Genomic DNA, 18,513 nt, shown 5'->3' with positions numbered 1-18,513 from the left:
TTTGTTTCCTTCATGGCTTACTTGGGGGGAATCTTTCTTCTTCCAAAGCACAATGCTGTTTTGCTTTCCAGCGCCCTGGACCAGTAGCAAATTGTCACCTTGGAAATGAAGTACTAAGCAGAAAGGTTGCCCTAGCAACTGTTCATTACAAGATATAAAATGGGCCAGATAATTTTATCTTAGCTCTTTCAAAAAGATGAATTCATCACCAAGCCATACACAGAATAAAATTGCTTTAGCCATTTGATGAGCCTGGAATTCAGAGCTCTTTACTGATAATTGCTTTAAAAAAAAAGAGATTGAAATAATTTGGGAAGATTAGCCTGCATTATTGCAGAGCTGACAGCATCCATCATCATCATCATCATCATCATCATCATCATCATCATCATCTTCATCATCATGTCTGTTATACCATCCCACAAAGGCCTTCTGCCTTGTCCTCCGGGCTCTATGCATAGCTTTGTGCCTTTGCACACCATCTCCGTCATTTTTTTCCTGGAGGACCATGACAAGGTCCCCAATCTATTCTATGATAAATACTTATCATGTACTAGGCTCTGAGAAAAGCATTTGATGTAATTAAAGTGTCTGCCCTAAATCTTAGAGCAACCCGTGAGGTATCTATTCATCTCATCATGCAGTTGATAGGAATAGTAGCTACAAAGAAAACAGGGATGTTGTTTAAATCATATTTTCCTGCTTTCAAATATAGGAGGATTTTAATATCCCCAGCATTCAGGAGGCTAAGCAAGAGAACAGCTGCAAATTTGTAGCCCAGCCTGGGCTACATAGTGAGGTCTAAGCCAGCCTGGGCTACAGTGTGAGACCTTGTCAAAAACAAACTAGCAAAAAACCAGACACTCCAGCAAACAAACAACAAAGACAGGAGGATTAAACATAAAATGACTGGTTGGAAAGCTTAAAATGGTTAAATGACAGCTGTTATAAGAGCTATTTACATATCCATCACACAGAAAAATGAAGTGATATAGATATATAAAAAAGAAGCAGTGGAATGGCCAGATCTTTGTTCTGATCCATGCATGCCCTTTTGTTCTTCCCTTTGGGTTTTAACCACAGCGAGGTCAAACTAAGCATAGCAGAATTTTGTGCCCATTTTCACTCAGGTGTCCCTCAACATCACTCAATGCCAGCAAAGGCTTACTGACTTTTGCTGTTTCCAGTTTAGAGCTAAAATGTGAACAGCAATCAATACCACAGTAACACACGTTCATGGCTTTTGAATGATCTCATTGATGCACCACTTTGCCAGTCAGTTCTGTGACCTCGTCTTCACTTTCTTCAGAGCTTACAGAAGCTTCCATTTGAAGAGCATACCCTTAAGACTCAGTGCTCAGCAGTTTCAACAACTGAGATTTCTAGAACACCATTGTATCCCTATTCAGAAATATGTCCATGTGAGACTCACAGAGCCCTGCATTTTCATTAGACACATCCAATCAAAGCTTTTCCTTGCCGAGTCTGGCACTGAGTGCTGAGATATTTATTGGAAAACACTGAAATTCATAAATTTGATCTAGGTTAAACAGTGAAATTTATAATCATCAATTTCACACTGTTTTCTCAATTTCACATTCTGGGGTTACTTCTAATGTCATCAGGTAAATTCTTTCTGATTTGTGTTCAAAATAATAGCTGTGTACATAACTACACAGGATATTTTCTTCATTTAGTGTCTGCTCTGAATATGTTTCCATGTAATGATGATTTTTGGATAACTTTTAATAACACTTACTAATATAACTTGTAGAGTGGAAGACACAAACTGCTCTTCCTAGAGGACCTGAGTTTGGATCCCAACACACATGTCAGATGGCTCACAAGCTGCCTATGCTTCGAGCTTCAGGAGATCTGATGCCCTCTTCTGGCCTTCATGGGCACCTGCACTCACATGCACATACCCAGCACAGACATGCAGGCTTTCACATAACTAAAACTTTAAAAATATCTTTTTAAAATAACATGTTAAACTGTGACAACATATTGAACTATTCCTCCCATCTTGGAGCAACTTACATGGAGTTCTGAGAATATTCATTTCCCTTTGTCTTTCTGATGTCCTTAAGAAACAGTAGCATACACACATAAAACAAACCAAATAAGAACTTGACCTTTTCTATTACTGTGTGAAAGTGACATGGCTTCATTTTGATATTCAATTATTTTACCATGTTTGAATAAAAAAGTAATAAAGCTCTTAAAAATATTTTTCACATTACTCATATTCAGTAAACCTCTCCCCCAACTGATTAAGTCCTCATTTGTCCCATGCCTCAATTTCTAACTCAACAAATTTGGCAGAACATTAACTTTATATTTTACAATATATCAAACCACTAAAAACTGTTTTGAGCCTCTGTTTTAGTCTTTCATGTTATTCAATAAATATTATGCATATATTTATTATATTTTTATATTTAGTACATTTATTATTCCAACAATTTATTATTGTGTGTGTTATGGGGGGTAGGGCACATGTGTCACAGTGTACATAGAGGCGAGAGTAGTAGATTGTGGAGTAGATTCTCTCCTAGCTTTACGTGGGTCCTAGCGAATTGAATTTAGGTGGACAGGCTTACACAGAAACTGCCTTTACTCACTGAGCCATTTCACTGACTCCCAATAAGCAATACTTACAAAAACCAAATAAAGAGGTCTGGAGCGTGGCTCAGCAGTTAAGAGCACTGGCTTCTCTTCCAGAAGACCTGGGTTTGATTCCCAACACCTACATGCTGGCTCACAACCATCTGTAACTCCAGTTCCAGAAGATCTGACACCCTCTTCTGGTTTTTGCTGGCACCGGGCTCACACATGGTGCACAGACATACATGCAGACAAAATGCTCATACATATAAAATATAAAAATAAAGAATTACAGCTTAATGGACAGTTTAGTTTGCCATATAGCAAAAACTACAATTAAATGTATTTGTCTATAATGGAATTGAGTGAAACATATGTAGAGAATCCCTCTGTTGTTGCTGGCTGAGAGTGAGGATAAATTCTATTGTTGTTGTTGTTGTTATAGTAGTATTTTCATAAAGCTGTTTTCCAGTTAATGGTCCAAGGTATTACACATAAGAGTGGGAAAATTGTAACTATCAGTGCAATTTTGCCCATCTATAAATTCTAGAAATTTCTACCGCTGTGGTCTATCTCTCTATAGATCCATCTCTCTGTTCCTCCCCATCTCCACAAACCACACCCCCATACACCTGTCTAATTTACCTCTCTTGTCACTAAGAGGTGGTTATTAATATAAATTAGTGAGGACTCTAGTTTTGCCTCAGAGAGCTAAAGTAGATGGTGCCTTGGGTTTCCTCTTATTACCAAATATTGTCTGGAAGGACCGCCCCCCCCCCCCCCCCCGCTGAGTTAGAAACGCACTAGGAAAGTCATTTTCAAGGGGGCTGCGATCACATGCCTCTGTTCCCTCCTAAACTCAACCCTTAGCTTCCTCATGAACCCCACTTTCCTCCCGACTTACTCCCCCCAGAGGCCAGGCAGCCTGACTGTGATCCCCCTAAGCCCTGGAATGCCCCTTGTGACACTAAACTTGACATCATAAAGAGAGTGTATCATCTGGCCTCCAAGTAACCACCATGTTGTAAAAACTAAGACCAAGGACTGAAGGTGTGTGGAGTATGCCTTTGTGTTTCCCTAATCCTGTGAGCAGGAAGGAAGGAGGTGGTGTGCACAAGTCAAATTTGAACAACTACACTCAAGACCATGATGGCCATGCAAGACATGAAATCTAAATCTACCAAAGAGGGAAGTACAATATGAATTTGCCTTTGCTTAAGTAGGTGGGAGTCAAGAGGCGAGATTTTGTCTAAGCATTTTTTTAGTACTGATTTATCATTGAACCCTAAACAACGTAAACTAGGAGAGACACATAGAGACTTCCAAAGGGGTACGTTCCTTCCAGGATACAGAAAACATAAATGTCTTTCATCTTTTTTTGGCATTGATTTTTTTTTTCCCTGTCAAGTTTTGTTAGTGCTCTATTTTGAGGGATGATTTTTTTCTTTCTTTTTTTCCCTTCTTCTTTTTATTTTATTTTATTTTTTACAAACTTATGCAATCTTCAGTTTCAAAGCCCAGGCGTTTCACCTTTAACCCCCTGTTCTCTTTCCTTCCCTTTGAAAGGAGTGTTCAGGAGCCGCATGCTGACTCTGTGTGGTTTTTAAGTAGCTGGTTGAACTCTGAAGCTTTTAACTTCATGCCTTTCTCTTCCATTTTATAAATGTTTGCCGGTTTTGCTTATGTGTGTCCTGATGCTTTAATTCTAGAGTGAATGTACATAGTTTAAAGAATCAAATAGTAAAATCATTGAAGTCTTGCCTACCTCCTCTAATTCCCAAGTTTTAGATGTAACAACTTTTGCTCATTTAAAACTCAATGTTACACATGTTTTAGACACTTTTTTTGTTGGTTTGGTTTGGTTTGGTTTTGGTTTTTGAAGACAGGGTTTCTCTGTGTTGCCCTGGCCGTTTCTGGATCTCACCCTGTAGACCTCGAACTCACAGAGATCCGCCTGCCCCTGCCTCCCGAGTGCTGGGATTAAAAGCATGTGCCACCACTGCCTGGCTTGTTTCAGACACTTTTAAAGGTAGTTAAGGAATTGCAAGTAATGTAAAGACCCCCATGTCATCTTTTTTGATTAGTACACCTCCCACCTTCCTCAGAGGTAATCCTTAACCTGAGTTTTTACATATGCCTCAATACAAAAATACTAAACCATGCTTCAGACCTAAAACTACACTGTTAAAACAATATTCAAAATGGTGCAACCTTTATTCTGGGGACTGAAAGTGGAACTTGGGAGGCCAGGCTATTGTTACATCTTAAGACAGGTTAGCAGCTGAACCTTTGAATTGACTGCGGACTATCCCTTCCCTACTGTGAGAGCTGACCCAACGAAAAAGATCCTTAACAACCGCACCCTCTGCACAAGGGCCCAGATCCTCCCCATCCCCCAGATCACACAGACAGACTGTGTCTGGCCCTTCTCTTATCAAACAGCTCGACTTCAGCCAGCACCCATCACAGTTGTTAACAAATGGTTTCCTTCCAACTTCTTTGCAGTTTAACGCTTAGGCACAGCCACCAGTTAGGAAGCCTCTGCACGCACACTGCCAGATGTTGCCTCGTGTGTGACCTTCCTCTTTGACTCTAGTCTTTCGACATTTCTGTTACTACGTATTGGAGCTTCTCAATACCTATCCAGATACCTCTCTCTCATCACCCATTTCTCTGTGTTCTTGTCTGTGGGGGAAGTCCTTACACGTCACCTGCTTCACAAGACCTTCGTTCAATCCATGAAGATTATTTCTTTATTCCAGTTCCAATGTCATTCTTCCAAGCTTCCAAAAAAATTTGCATCCACTTCTTCTTCTTAGAATTTCAGTAAGTTCTTGTATGTCTTGGAGCAGCCTAACTGACACCAAACAATAGGTTCTCATCTTGGTTGAGTGCAAAGTCCCCAACGAGCACAGCTAAGAAAGAGTGAGGAGTGATTTCTTCCTTGCAGTAGATAAAGGCAATGTAGAAGGTCTGTATGCACCGATACCCTCTCAAGGCTTGGTCCCTGGTTATGAGCTATGTGAATGTCCCTTCTTGTTAGTCAGTACCTTCTTCCAAGGAGGAGGGACCCTTAACACAAGGCTAACCTCTGTCACTGAGCCCAACCTGGACCCTTGATCTCCTAAGCACTCATAGTCCCACTTACTTCTAGGAGCTGGACTCTCACTGCTGTGTTATCACCGGACACAGAGCCAGCAACCCATAGCTTCACCCGGACTCACCTGTTTATATTTCTCTTCTATTTTTTTATAACTGTATCCATATCTAGTTTCTTTCTTCTTTCTTTCTTTGCACTAGTATCTTAATTTTTATTTTGCCCAATTTTAGAAGCCAGGGAACACAACAGTGTGAACTGCATCACCTTGATTGAAAGTAAAAAGTCATTTCTTGGGGCCTGAGAGCTGGCTCAGTGGTTAAGAGCACTTGTTGCAGCCGGGCAGTGGTGGGTGGCCCATGTCTTTAATCTCAGCACTCAGGAAGCAGAGGCAGGCAGATCTCTGTGAGTTCGAGGCCAACCTGGTCTACAAAGTGAGTTCCAGGACAGGCTCCAAAGCTACACAGAGAAACTCTGTCTCAACAAACAAACAAACAGCACCTGTGGCTCTTGTAGAGTACCTGGATTTAATTCCCAACACCCACACGGTAATTCCTAACACCCATAACTTGGGTTCCAGGGGATCTGCTGCCCTCTTCTGACCTCCATAGACACCAGGCATGCATGTGGTGTACATACATACAAGCAAAACATAATTATATATAATCATATATATTTCTAGAGATAACACTCAGTTATCACAAGGGTTTCCTGAAACAATTTTGGGTTTTCTTCTGTGGGTTTTGTTTTGTAGTGACGATTTTTAAAAATGTATAGCTTTTAAAATTGAAAGAGAAAGGTTGGTAATTGTATCTTTTATTCTTTGAAGACTTATCATAGTCTGCTTTTCTACACTTATAATGTGGTTTTTATAGTCAGAACAGCACGTACCCATGTAATACACATTTGGAGGCTCGCGTGGACCTATCAGTGACGCTTTGCTCTCTGTTGACATTTCTGTGCAGGTGTCCCCTCTAGCACACATGTGCAGTGACACCAATAAGATGGTATTAATTAACCCCCAGGGAGTCAAACTCAATATCTACAAGCAAAATGTGGAGCAGGCCATTAAATCCTATGAAAAGTGAGTATGCTTCCCAAATGCTCCTGATAGATAATCTGGTTTGGCTTCTTTTCTCTTGTGTTGGCTTAGATTGCTTCATCCGAAACAGCAACTTTTCAAATGACCCAGTATCAATACAAAGCGACAACCCATGCGTGGTCCTCCCGGGTGCTTGGGTAGGCTTCTGAGCTGATCTTTCCAACAATTTTACATAAACCAACTTCCCATCCTCAGCGCTGTAGAAATCTTGTGTTTCCAGGAAACCTTCAAAGTTTTCCTCTTAATGCAGTGAATTTGATCACACTGGCACCTAACACTCTGAAGGATAACTAACAGATGCCACTGCAGAGGCACAGCCACTTCTCCTGCTCAGCCCCCTTCCCCCTCCCCCAAACGAAAATAATCAGGAAAGCAAACTGTCTGACCTGGACTTGGGCAGATTTTGCTTTCTTGTCACATTCTCCAAATACAAAACCAGTGTGCACACAGAATTTACACGATCTTGGGTATTATGAAAACTCCACAAGTGATTTTCAGTATGTGGGAGGGTATGCCTTGGTTACATGCAAATGCAATAGCTTTTGACATACAGGAACTGAGTGTCCATGACCCTGATAAATCTGTAGCCATTAAAGGGGCTACCAGTCCCCCATGAACACTGAGGGGTAACTCTATAAACATAGATTATGGTTTACATGTTTTTGTATCAAGATGATGATTATGTTGACTACAGAGAGAATTCTACACTCAGACAGTTCAAAAGGTGGAGCCTTTCCTCCGGGACAGGTGGCCTGGCTGTCACCCTTGCCCATGACCTACACACCTGCCTAGAACTAGACCTTAGTGTACACACTTAAGGGACCTCTGAAGGTGCCCAGCTTCTTTGGGAAGCTTACTCCAGATTCCGGAAGCTCCGCAGTTGGGTTTTAGTTACCGACATGTGAGATGTGAGAAGGATAAGTAATAAAGCATATAGAGGTTAGTGATGTGGTCAGGCCCCTGCTGACCCAGCCATCACAACTCAGTGTGGAGTGGGCCTAATGTGTACTCAGAGCCCAACTCCTGCCCACAGGGAGCCACAGCTAATCCACAGAAAGGTCTTTTCCCACCCCTGCATGGCTCTCCAATCTTCTTCACATCAGTCTCCTTCCCCGCCCTCCTGTAAGGACTGGACACCCCCTCATGTGAGCCCTGTCAGTGGTCTGTATAGGTCGTCAGCACAGGTGAGATCCTTTATCCAAAATGAAAGGGTCAGGAGAATTTCAGGTTTTCTTCTGTATCTGTATTTATGAATATGCATAAAATTGGATACCCTTGGAACTGGGCTCAAGTCCAAACATTTTCCCCCCCACTATTTGAAATAATTCCATGCCAGAAACAAAGCTGTATGGCGTGGGTGAGATTTCCTACTTGTCACATTGGCACTCAGAAAAGTTGGGATTTAGGGTATTTGGGGATTAGGGATGTTCCCCTTGTTTTCCTGCATCTTTCTGTCCTCCATCTTTATCTTGGTAGCAAGAGGACCTATCCTGAGCTTTCTCCTCTCCCTAGGTCTGGTGCTTACAAGACTGTTATTCTGCTGTCCCTCGACTGGTCCTTTTTCCTAATGGCCTCCTCAGAGAGGACTCTCCACCTCCCCTCTAGTCACTCCCCTATTGTTCTCTTTGTCATACTCTCCACCACTGCCCTGGCATACTGTAGCTCCTTGACAGTCTGGTCCACTAGTGTACGCCTGGGCCAGCCTTGTTTCCCCTTCCGTCTAGTTCTACCAGAGGCCTGTGCACTTGAGTATTTGAAATTCGTTCAACTTTGATGCATTTCCAGTTTGGTTATTAAAATGTTCAAATTTGATTTGGGTATTCAAATGCAATAAAATTCCATTCAAATTCTAATGTAGTTTGTTTGAATAATTCAGATATTTGAGTGCTGTAATCATTTGGTCTGTAAACATCTGGTACAGAGCCACAGGCTGGAGCTTGGAGGTCAGGCAGGGCTTGCATGTTTTGTCCTTAGCCCCGACCAATGCTTACTTTTAGGCAAGTGTGTAATGTTCCTGAGAGCAGGTGACTTATTTGCAGAACCCCCACCACAGGGCTGTTGGGAGGATTGTACAGATCACACGTAAGAAACATTCCACGTAGATCTGCCTTCCGTCCCGAATCTGTTCATCCTAAAATATTCATGACTGTGTGCAGCACAGTAGTCCCTTGGCTGACATTTTCTGAGGGTTTCAGAAAGGAAGGAGACCCTATTCCCAGGCAGAACAACACTCCTTGAGAAAAAAAGCCAAAACACAGAGTAAGTGATTTGTCCCTGCAAGTAACTCTAAGAAACTCTTGCTAATGCTAGAAGAGTATTGTTGCTGCACGTTGAACAAAAATTCCTAAAAGTTCCAAACCTCAGATGCACCAGACTCCAAAATTTTTGAGTGCCCATAATGATGCCACATACGGTAAATTCCATTCCTGATCCCATGTGAAAGACCACAGTTAAAATATTGGTGCATGCACTAATAATTGTGCATACATTTATTTCTGGGCTGTGTGTATAAGGCAGGAAAGCTAAATAAATTTTGTGTTTGAACTTGGGTCTCATCCTTATGGTATCTCATTATGTACATGCAAATATTTAAAATATAAAATCCCAAACATTTATGGATAAGAAATATTCAACAGAGCTGGGCAGTGGTGACACACGCCTTTAATCTGAGCACTCGGGAGGCAGAGACAGGCGGATCTCTGTAAGTTTGAGGCCAGCCTGGTCTACAGAGTGAGTTCTAGGACAGACTCCAAAGCTACACAGAGAAACTCTGTCTCTAAAAACAGAGAGAGAGAGAGAGAGAGAGAGAGAGAGAGAGAGAGAGAGAGAGAGAGAGAGAGTCAACTTGTACTTTCAGTAACAATAATTTTTACATTAATGATATTAGCTTTAGTATGGCTGATGTTTAATATTTAAGTTTATTCATTTAATTAATACTAGGTTTATTGCTTTGGTGTGTATGTTAAATTATTTAATAGTAGTATTAATAGTAACAATATTATACAGAACAAAAACTTCCTGAGCCTTTTAATTCAATAGTTCAATAGTGCTAAAGAATTTTTTTTTTTTTTAAGATTTATTTATTTATTATGTATACAGTGTTCTGCCTGCATGTATGTCTACAGGCCAGAAGAGGGCACCAGATCTCATGACAGATGGTTGTGAGCCACCATGTGGTTGCTGGGAATTGAACTCAGGACCTCTGGAAGAGCAGTCCTTGCTCTTAACCTCTGAGCCATCTCTCCAGCCCAAGAATTTTATTTGTAGAAATGTCATTCCCATTTTTGTATTTTATCATGTGCAACTTTCTCATCATGTGCAAATGATGAGTAGTGGACAAATATACTGTCCCACTTCTCTGTGATGTTTTTCTCCAAAGTAAGCCAATGCCACTTTGAAAATAAATGGTATTATACATCCATAAGTCCATTCAAGCTAGGGATGACCAAGCAAACGGAAGTTCACAGGATGATATAAAGGAGCTATTTCAGACACAGTGTCCATGGATGGATGTCCTTCTGTTCCAGTATTTCAAGAGTCTGGGCTTTGTGTTTCTGAACAAAAGCTTGAATGGTTTTAGGGCTGCTCAGATTCAGAAGCAGTGCTTTTTTTTTTTTTTTTTAAATAGCTTATCTTGATTGCCAAAGTCAAGATCACAGTTCTGAAATCCACAGGAGAAGTCTCAGTTCTAGTCTGGCTCTGTGGCCGTGCTTAAATGACTCTGTTTAAGGTCTTCTCTTTCTTGCTGGTCAGATTTATGATGTGCCCAATAGTTACACGTTGCTTTGTAGACAAGTCATTTCTTGCTACAGCTAGAGCCACAGCAACCCAGTGGATGCACAGGAGCAGCCTCGACTAAGGGGCTGGACCAGCTGCAGAAAGGCCCTCACATTCAGTGCCCTCCAGGTGCCTCAGGGGAATGGTTGTCACATACTCTTGGTGGCTTTGCCATAATCACCCCACCAACTCAATAAAGCATTGATATTTTACAAAACGTGGGCAAGAGGGGACACAGATGTGATGAATATGTGCCTCTGGGAAATATTTTCTGAAGTATTGAGTTCTCATTTGATCCATGCTAGCTAATTGGACCCACTGGACCCACAGTACTAGTGGTCTCTCCGTGCTTCCGGGCTCACCCTTTTGATCCATCCAGAGGGGAGGAATACCTCAATAGGTACTCCTGGTACTTTACATATATTTCTTCTTTGTCCTCTCAAAGCCAGGGATGGGTGCTGTTAGCCTTGTTTTACCCCTGAGAAAGCAGAGCTTCAAAGGATTCTGTCCAACAGGATCACATAGCAGTCCGGTGGGGCTGGGTGCTGAGCCCGACCCCAGATCTGAGTTGCACCGAAGCCCTTTTCTGCCCTCCCAGCTTCCGCGCTACACTGAGTCAGCTTTCAAGTTTAGATGGAAGAGAGTGTTGAATATATTTTAAGAAAAGCACAGAAAACCAAACAGTCTTAGAAGTCCTGATCACTGTTACATGAACCAAGTGACTGAAGAAACCCAGTTTCCTTATGGAACCCAAAAAGCCAAAACCTTCAAGTAAGACCAAAGCATTAGCTGGCCTACTTCTCTCTTCCTGACTCTGTGTTTGAAATCCTTTCATTTCATTTTATTTTATGAGTGTTTTGCCTGAATATGTATGCCTATGCATGCCTGGTACCTGTGGAGATAACAAGAAGGCGTCAGATTCCATGGAAATAAAGTTATGGATGGTTGTGAGCCACCATGTGGATGCTGGGAACTGAACCCAGGTCCTCTGTAGGAGCAACAAGTGCTCTTAATGGCCGAGCTGTCTCTCCAGCCCCCACTCTTTCTGACTTTTTGCCATCACTTACAGAGTCTCTGCCAATGTTGGACACAGTCCATATGCTGTGCACAGAGCAGCTCCCAGAGTTGTCCTAACTGCACCAGGAGGGGATTCGCTTGTCATTCTGAGTTGACGGAAAAGTTGACTGTGTCCTAGCCCAGTCTCACAGGAACGGGAGAAGCTGAGGGCTGGGCCCCAGTACTGTGGCCTTTCTCCCATGTGAGACAGCCTTGTCTTACCCTCCCAGCCCCTCCAGCCTCATGGTGGACAAGCAGGACAGAACAGCACCTCCACCCAAAGTGTGTTCTCTGCGTGCTGTGCTGATGCCAACTGGCCTCAGTCGTCAGAAGAGCACTTCCTGTGGAAGGCAATGTTCCCTACTCTACAAGCTTTACAGCCAACGTTCTGTCCCCTGCTGTCCACAAAGCCCGAGGTGAGGGCATAGTGTCACAGATTGGGCTGGATCCACTGAAAGAAGCATCATTGACTGATGTAACAAAATTGTAACATATGTGCACGTGTATACACGCAAGGAAAGGGGCCACTATTCCAACTCCCTTTCCTCTTGGGCAGGTGGCTTCTCTCTGAGGATGTGGTCAGTGAAGGGCTTCTGTCCCCCCCACTGACAGCTAGCCGGGTGGATGCTTAAGGTGTTTTGCCCGGCTGCCCATCTTTGTACTGCCATCCAGACAACAAGGTGGTTAGACGGGATGATTTGTAGCATGCATCCTAAATGTATGGCTTATGGTCTCATTAGCTCCCTTTGCTCTCAGAATCCAGGCAGAAGAGTGTCTCCGGAAGGCAAGCTAAGAGTGGTTACATTTTCCTTAGGAATCAATACGTAGCGCCTGAAACTTATTTTTTAAATTTAATTTGTATTGCATTTATCGTGTGTGCATATGTGTGTATGAGTGTGAGTGTGTATGTGTGTGTGTATCATAACACACAATGCATATGTGGAAGACAACTTGAAAGGGTCAGTTTTTATTTTCCACCATGTGGGTCCTGGGAAGTCAAAGTTGGCAGCAAGTACCTTTTCCTGATGTACAGTCTGGCAGCCAATGAGAATTTCCTAATGCAGAGATGATGAGGACCAGCAGCTTGCTTACAGCTTGTACTTGAGGGCAAAGACTTCCTTAGTGTATGATACTGCTCCGACCCACCCACAAGACTTCCTCAGTGATGCTTAGGAGGGAGACTTGCCTATGTGATCTCTTTAAGCGGGTGACAGTGGTGTGGTCCAATAATAGTTGGCAGCTGGCTTGGGCTTCCTTTTGCAATCCTTCTCAGAGCCTGAAGTCAACTTCTTGACTTGAAACAAGTTATTGCTCCTAAATTATTGTTACTGTGGTTTTTTTCTTTCAACAGACGCTTAAATAAAATTGTCTGGCGAGCTCTGTCTCAAGAGGAAAAAGAGAAGTAAGTCATTCCATTCCTATCTCCCTTTTGCAACGCCAAGGAAATTCACCTAACCAAAATCAGCTATTTGAACTGTATGTTCCAGTGGTATTTGGAGTGTGTAACACCCCCAGACACTCATCACCCCAGAAAAAGACTACTACTTACCCATAAAGCAAATATTCCCCATTACTCCCTTCTCTATCCGCCGATGACTTCAGTCTGCTTCATGTTTCCATGAATCTGTCTGTCTGGATATACCATGTGAAAGAGAGCACACACGTGACACTTCTGTTTCTGTCTTCTGTTATTTAATGGGAAAATCCAATATTTGCAAAGCTCATGAAAATTGTAACACATATGCACATGTACACATACACATGTGCATGTACTAAGGAAGTTATGTTACACACACACACACACACACACACACACACACACACACACACCACTGATTATCTACTCCCACTGATGAACATTTCAGTTGTTTCTGCTTTTTTTCGGCTGTTATGAATAATGCTGCTACGCTCACGTGAGTGGACGTTTCAGGATGAACACGCTTTTATTTCTCTGACATATATAGTGAGGAGTTGGTTTATCACAGAGTAATTCTATGCTTCAGCGTTTGAGGAGGCTCCAGGCTTGCCGCCACACCACTTCACATCCCTGCCATCTCTGTGCGAGCATTCCCATTCTCACTTTCCCGTGTCCTCACCGTTGGCTGCTGGATGGGAGTGATGGTGGTTGCCCATAATCCTAGTGCTGGGGAGACTCATGAGTTTGCGACCAGCCTGGGCTACGTAAGGAGATTTTTGTCTCAAAGCAAAAAACAAAAACAACAACAAAAAACCCAAACTACTGGGTATGATAGTGTGTTACTTAACTCCAGCTGTACATGCTGATAGATGTGTTCTTAAGCTGTTTGCCCCCATGTGAATGTAACCTAAGATGGCTGTATCACCAGCTGATGTCACTGAGGGACCTCCATCATATCGCAACATGGCTCCGAACAGTGCCAGGCTCATTTTCCATCTGTTTCAAGGACAGTTTCTAATTATAACTAATCTTTGAAAAACCGGAAGCTTCGGGGGCTGGAGAGGTGGACTTGAAGGTGCAGCTGGCTCTGGCGTCTGATGTCTGTGTCCACAGATGATTCTCGGGAGTTTTACTGAGAAACAATACACTTTTTTGTCTTACTACACGTATCTTCTTTTCATTTTGTGGGCTCCTTTCTTTGTGTCTCAGGTTGGATGCAATCAAGCCCATGCAATACTTGGAACACAAGGCAGTTTTAAACAAAGCCCTGGAACGGCTGAATTGGCCCATTTCGTTGAAAGAGCTGTCGATGCTGGAGAATGAAATCTTGGTTGGGAAAATGTACATCCAGCAAGCTATGGAGCTCCAGGAGGCCGCCAGGAAGAACTGCGTGAGCAAGGCCTTGGAGGAGGTGGGTTCCACAGAGTTCTCGGTACCCCGACCCTCCCTGCTCTGGCCATCTCTTACTCCCACCCACCGCATACTGATTTCTAGGAGAGTTAAAGGAAACACCACTTGATTTTTAGCATCTTATTTTTAGGGTAAACTATCTTTCAATTGAAAAACAAAACTGAATTGTAGCATTTTATCCTGAGGAGATGCCTGAACTTTGTTCCAAGCCAGACAGAGCACTCGCCTGAGAATTTTTTTTTGTGTGTGTGTGTGTGTGTGTGTGCTACTTAATCTTTATGCTGTCTTGGATAGTTTTTCACACTTCTTTCAATGTTCATATTTTTATATCTGAAATAAGAGTATTAAAAGCCTTCTGGGTTGTTTTTAGATAAAAGGGGCATTTATGATTTTAGTATTGAAAGCCCACAAAAATGCCATCAGTTTTTAAAGTAAACAAACCTAAAAAGAAAACCAACTCATCACCCAGTTAGCACCATTTGGAGTGCTTCCTATTGGTCTTTTTCCCCTCCTTAAATAAATCTTTTTTTTTTCTTTCTCTTGGCATAGTCAGGATGTCTGTAGTATTTTATAGTCTGCCTTGAACTTAGCATTATTTCATATACTCTGTATTTTCGCCAACTCTTCAGACTGACGTCATTGGTGGGTAGATACAGGATGTGTTTAACTCTTCACTGAGCTGTCTGTCTCGTTCTGGTTTGTCTGTTTGTTTTGTTTCTTCCTCTTCCTCTTTCATTTCCATGAAATGAAACTAAGCGGTGCACACAGTGACTTTGTGAGCATACCGTCTTAGGAGTGGCATTTGAGGACCACGAGGCACAAAAACTGGTGCTATTAAATAGCTGTGCTGGAACACAGCATGCCTCTCTGACTGCACGTAGGTTCTTGTAGCTGTGGGGTAGTCCATCCAGAACCCCAAGGACTAGATAGTTGCCAGGGAGCCATCAAAGGTCTGGAAACCGTTCCGAGACAACTGACGCACAGGGTTTCTTGGCTAGCATCAGCATCTGTGAAATGAGGCAGGGTTTGCCTGGTTTTAATTACCATAGACACTATTTTAGATTCTTGTTTTTGTTTTTCATTACTCATATTTATGTGTATCTGCATGTGGGTTTGTGCATGTGTGTGTGGTACCCAACATGGGTGCCGGGTACTGAACTCAGGTCCTCTGCAAAAGCAATCTGCTCTCTCAACTGCTGAGCCGTCTCTCCAGCTCCTTCACTTCCGTTGTTTTTCTTTATTTTTTTTCCTCCCCAAATTACACGTCCCCCCTCGGTGTAAGAAGCTGTACCTTCTGTACAGAATACAAAAATCTTTTCAGGAAGCATTAGATGTCTATTAACGTTTTTCAAAGAAACTTCTTCAGAAGTATTCACTGCATCCTTGTAAGGCACCCTCTGGCTACCAGCATTTCTCCATTGACAGGCAGGTGCCAAAGGACACCTAAGAATCCAGAGGACAAAACAAGAATTACCTACTTTTCTCTGAAAATATGTTCTTCTTCTACCTCTTCCTGCCTTCTCTACCTTCCATTTACTAACTAAAGTATTTATGAGTATCTCCAAAGTGCCAAGTGTGATGGTAGACACCAGTAATGCCTAGAACACAGACTAAGTCCTGCCCTCATTTGGGTGGGGAGAGCGAGAATTATTGGACCCCAGCAATGGATTTTCTCATTCCAACTGTGGAGGCTCCACTGCCTAACAGTGGAATTTGATAGCTCTTTATTTATGCTTTATATTAAATTTTCAATAGGAAATGTTGTGAATGGAGTGAGAAGAAGCCTCTTATGAACTAGGACAAAGTATGCTAATGAGCTTGCCTGTGAAACTGACAGCCAAAGGCTCATTGTTTATAGGCTATGAGTTAATTGGACTAACCGTTCTATTTCTTCATCCCCTTTCCATAAACTGAATTTCGATAATTTCTTCATTCAGAAATGCTTGTTAACTCGCTGTGAATGGGAGTGTGCTTGCTTGGCACAGGTAGTCACAGGCCTCCCAAAGCGGTACTGTGTAATGACAAAAATGAGGATTTAGGAGAAGATAATTCAGTTTGCTTAATTCTTAAGTGCCTCCAGGGCATCCAGTGGAGACAAGACAGTAATCAAATGCTGGGGGCTCGGGAGAAAGTCTGAACTGCAGACAGATTTGGAATCATCTATGTTACCAAGATGGGGCAGGGGAGACCACTGAAGGGACCACGCCAGGCAAGTTAGAGAAACACGAGGTTCAGTTCAAAGAGCTGCAGTGTGACAGCGAAGCGGAGGAGGTTCAAAGCCCCGGCAGTCAGGCAGACCCAGCTGTTATGTTGCTGTAGCCAAGCCTCTCTAAGCCTTAGAGTTTCCTTGAATTCAAACCTGAAAAATCAAAGTACCAACCTACGAAACCCGTAAGTCCTTCAGACGGTAGGCGGTACTAAGTGTCAACAGGAAACTTATTCAGCACGTCCTAACCTTTATGTTTCTTCCATTATTCAAATTATTGCCGGGCGGTGGTGGCGCCCGCCTTTAATCCCAGCACTCGGGAGGCAGAGCCAGGCAGATCTCTGTGAGTTCGAGGCCAGCCTGGTCTACAGAGCAAGTTCCAGGAAAGGTGCCAAAGCTACACAGAGAAACCCTGTCTCGAAAAACCAAAATAAATAAATAAATAAATAAATAAATAAATAATAAATAAATAAATAAAATTATTATCACTGGGCCAGGCATGGTGGCTGATGCCTTTAGTCTCAGCACCCAGGAGGCAGAGGTAGGCAGATAACTGTGAGTTCAAGGCCAGCCTAGTCTACTTGGTAAGTCCTAGGCAAGCCAGGGCTCACATACTGAAACTGTGGTGGTTTGAATAAGAATGGCCCCCAAAGGCCCATATATTGGAATGCTCAGTCACCTTAGTATGTGTGCCTTGTTGGAGGAAGTGGGTCACTGGGGATGATGGGCTTCAAGGTTTCAAAAGCCCGTGCCAGGCCCAGTGTTTCTCTCTCTTTCTTTCTGCCTGCGGATCAGGATGTAGCTCTCAGCTAATGCTCCACTGCCATGCTCCTCACCATGATGGTAATGGACTCAGCCTCTAAAACTATAAGCAAGCCCCCCAATTAAATGGCTTTTTAATTAAAATTAAATTAATTTTATTAAAATTAAACTTAAAGGCCCCTAAGACATTAAGAATAAATTTCTCTTATAAGATTTGCCTTGGTCATGGTGTCTCTTCACAGCAACAGAACAATGACTAAGACAGAAATCCTGTCTAAAACATGTGTATGTATGTATGTATGTATGTATGTATGTATACATGCATGCATGCATGCATGCACGTTCAGTGAGTGTTTTAAACATCATACAGAATGGCGTCTGAAAGCCATTCCACTTAGCAAGAAGCAGCTTGTTAGTGACAATATCCAAGAGAGTGTCAAGGGAATTGTGGGAGCAAAAGCCTGTTTGCAATGAGCAGAAGGGTGAAGAGAAGTCAAGGAAGCCAGTATAGGAAGCAGAGGCTGTAGTCCACAGATCTTCATCGGGAAGACAAGGAGAAAATGACGGCCAGAACTTGAGGCGTAGGCAGGTGTGCGGGAAGACATTTAGTTTGTATAATATGTCATGGATCCACTTCTCTCTCCTGCAGCATTCGTAACTAAGCCTTCCATTTCATTGATTTGTCTTCACACAGGTTTCCAAAGCCCGTTCTCTCTGGTGGAGGGCTCCCACATGCCCAGCACAATCACCCTAAAGAAATCAACAGGGGGGTATCCTGACGTCCTGTTTCCACAGGTTCTTCCATTTTTATCATGACCTGCTGCAATGGAAGATTCTGTACACTGTTTCCTTAAAACAATACTTATTATTACATATGATATTTCTGAGACTGTTTTGATTCTATTTTTATCATGCCCACTAATTGGATGGCATAGTCCACTAGTAGGCCAAGGTCCAGGGAGAGGCACTTTGGGGGAAGCAAAGCTCCAGATAGCAAAGGCCAGGTTACAGGCCCTTTAAGACCTGAAGCGAACAAAATCCATAACCCACTCAGGTCATTTTGCCCTCTTCGTACATAT

The 18,513-nt window shown here is 42.6% G+C and overlaps 1 protein-coding gene across 1 annotated transcript in view; it reads left to right on the top strand.

Moving 5' to 3' along the window:
- Vwa3b (von Willebrand factor A domain containing 3B) overlaps window positions 1-18,513 on the top strand; it is a 187,850-nt gene that overhangs the window by 137,729 nt on the left and 31,608 nt on the right. The window contains exons 19-21 of the mRNA XM_052745145.1: window positions 6,670-6,788; window positions 12,991-13,041; window positions 14,266-14,467. Coding sequence (XP_052601105.1) covers window positions 6,670-6,788; window positions 12,991-13,041; window positions 14,266-14,467 — 372 coding nt within the window. The remainder of the gene's footprint in view (window positions 1-6,669; window positions 6,789-12,990; window positions 13,042-14,265; window positions 14,468-18,513) is intronic.

The sequence above is a fragment of the Peromyscus californicus genome, unplaced genomic scaffold (genome assembly GCF_007827085.1).
Source record: "Peromyscus californicus insignis strain IS unplaced genomic scaffold, ASM782708v3 Scaffold_19__1_contigs__length_69161282, whole genome shotgun sequence".
In the NCBI taxonomy this organism is placed as follows: domain Eukaryota; kingdom Metazoa; phylum Chordata; class Mammalia; order Rodentia; family Cricetidae; genus Peromyscus; species Peromyscus californicus.
Note: the sequence above shows the minus strand (reverse complement) of the source record. Positions and strands in the feature narration are given on the sequence as shown.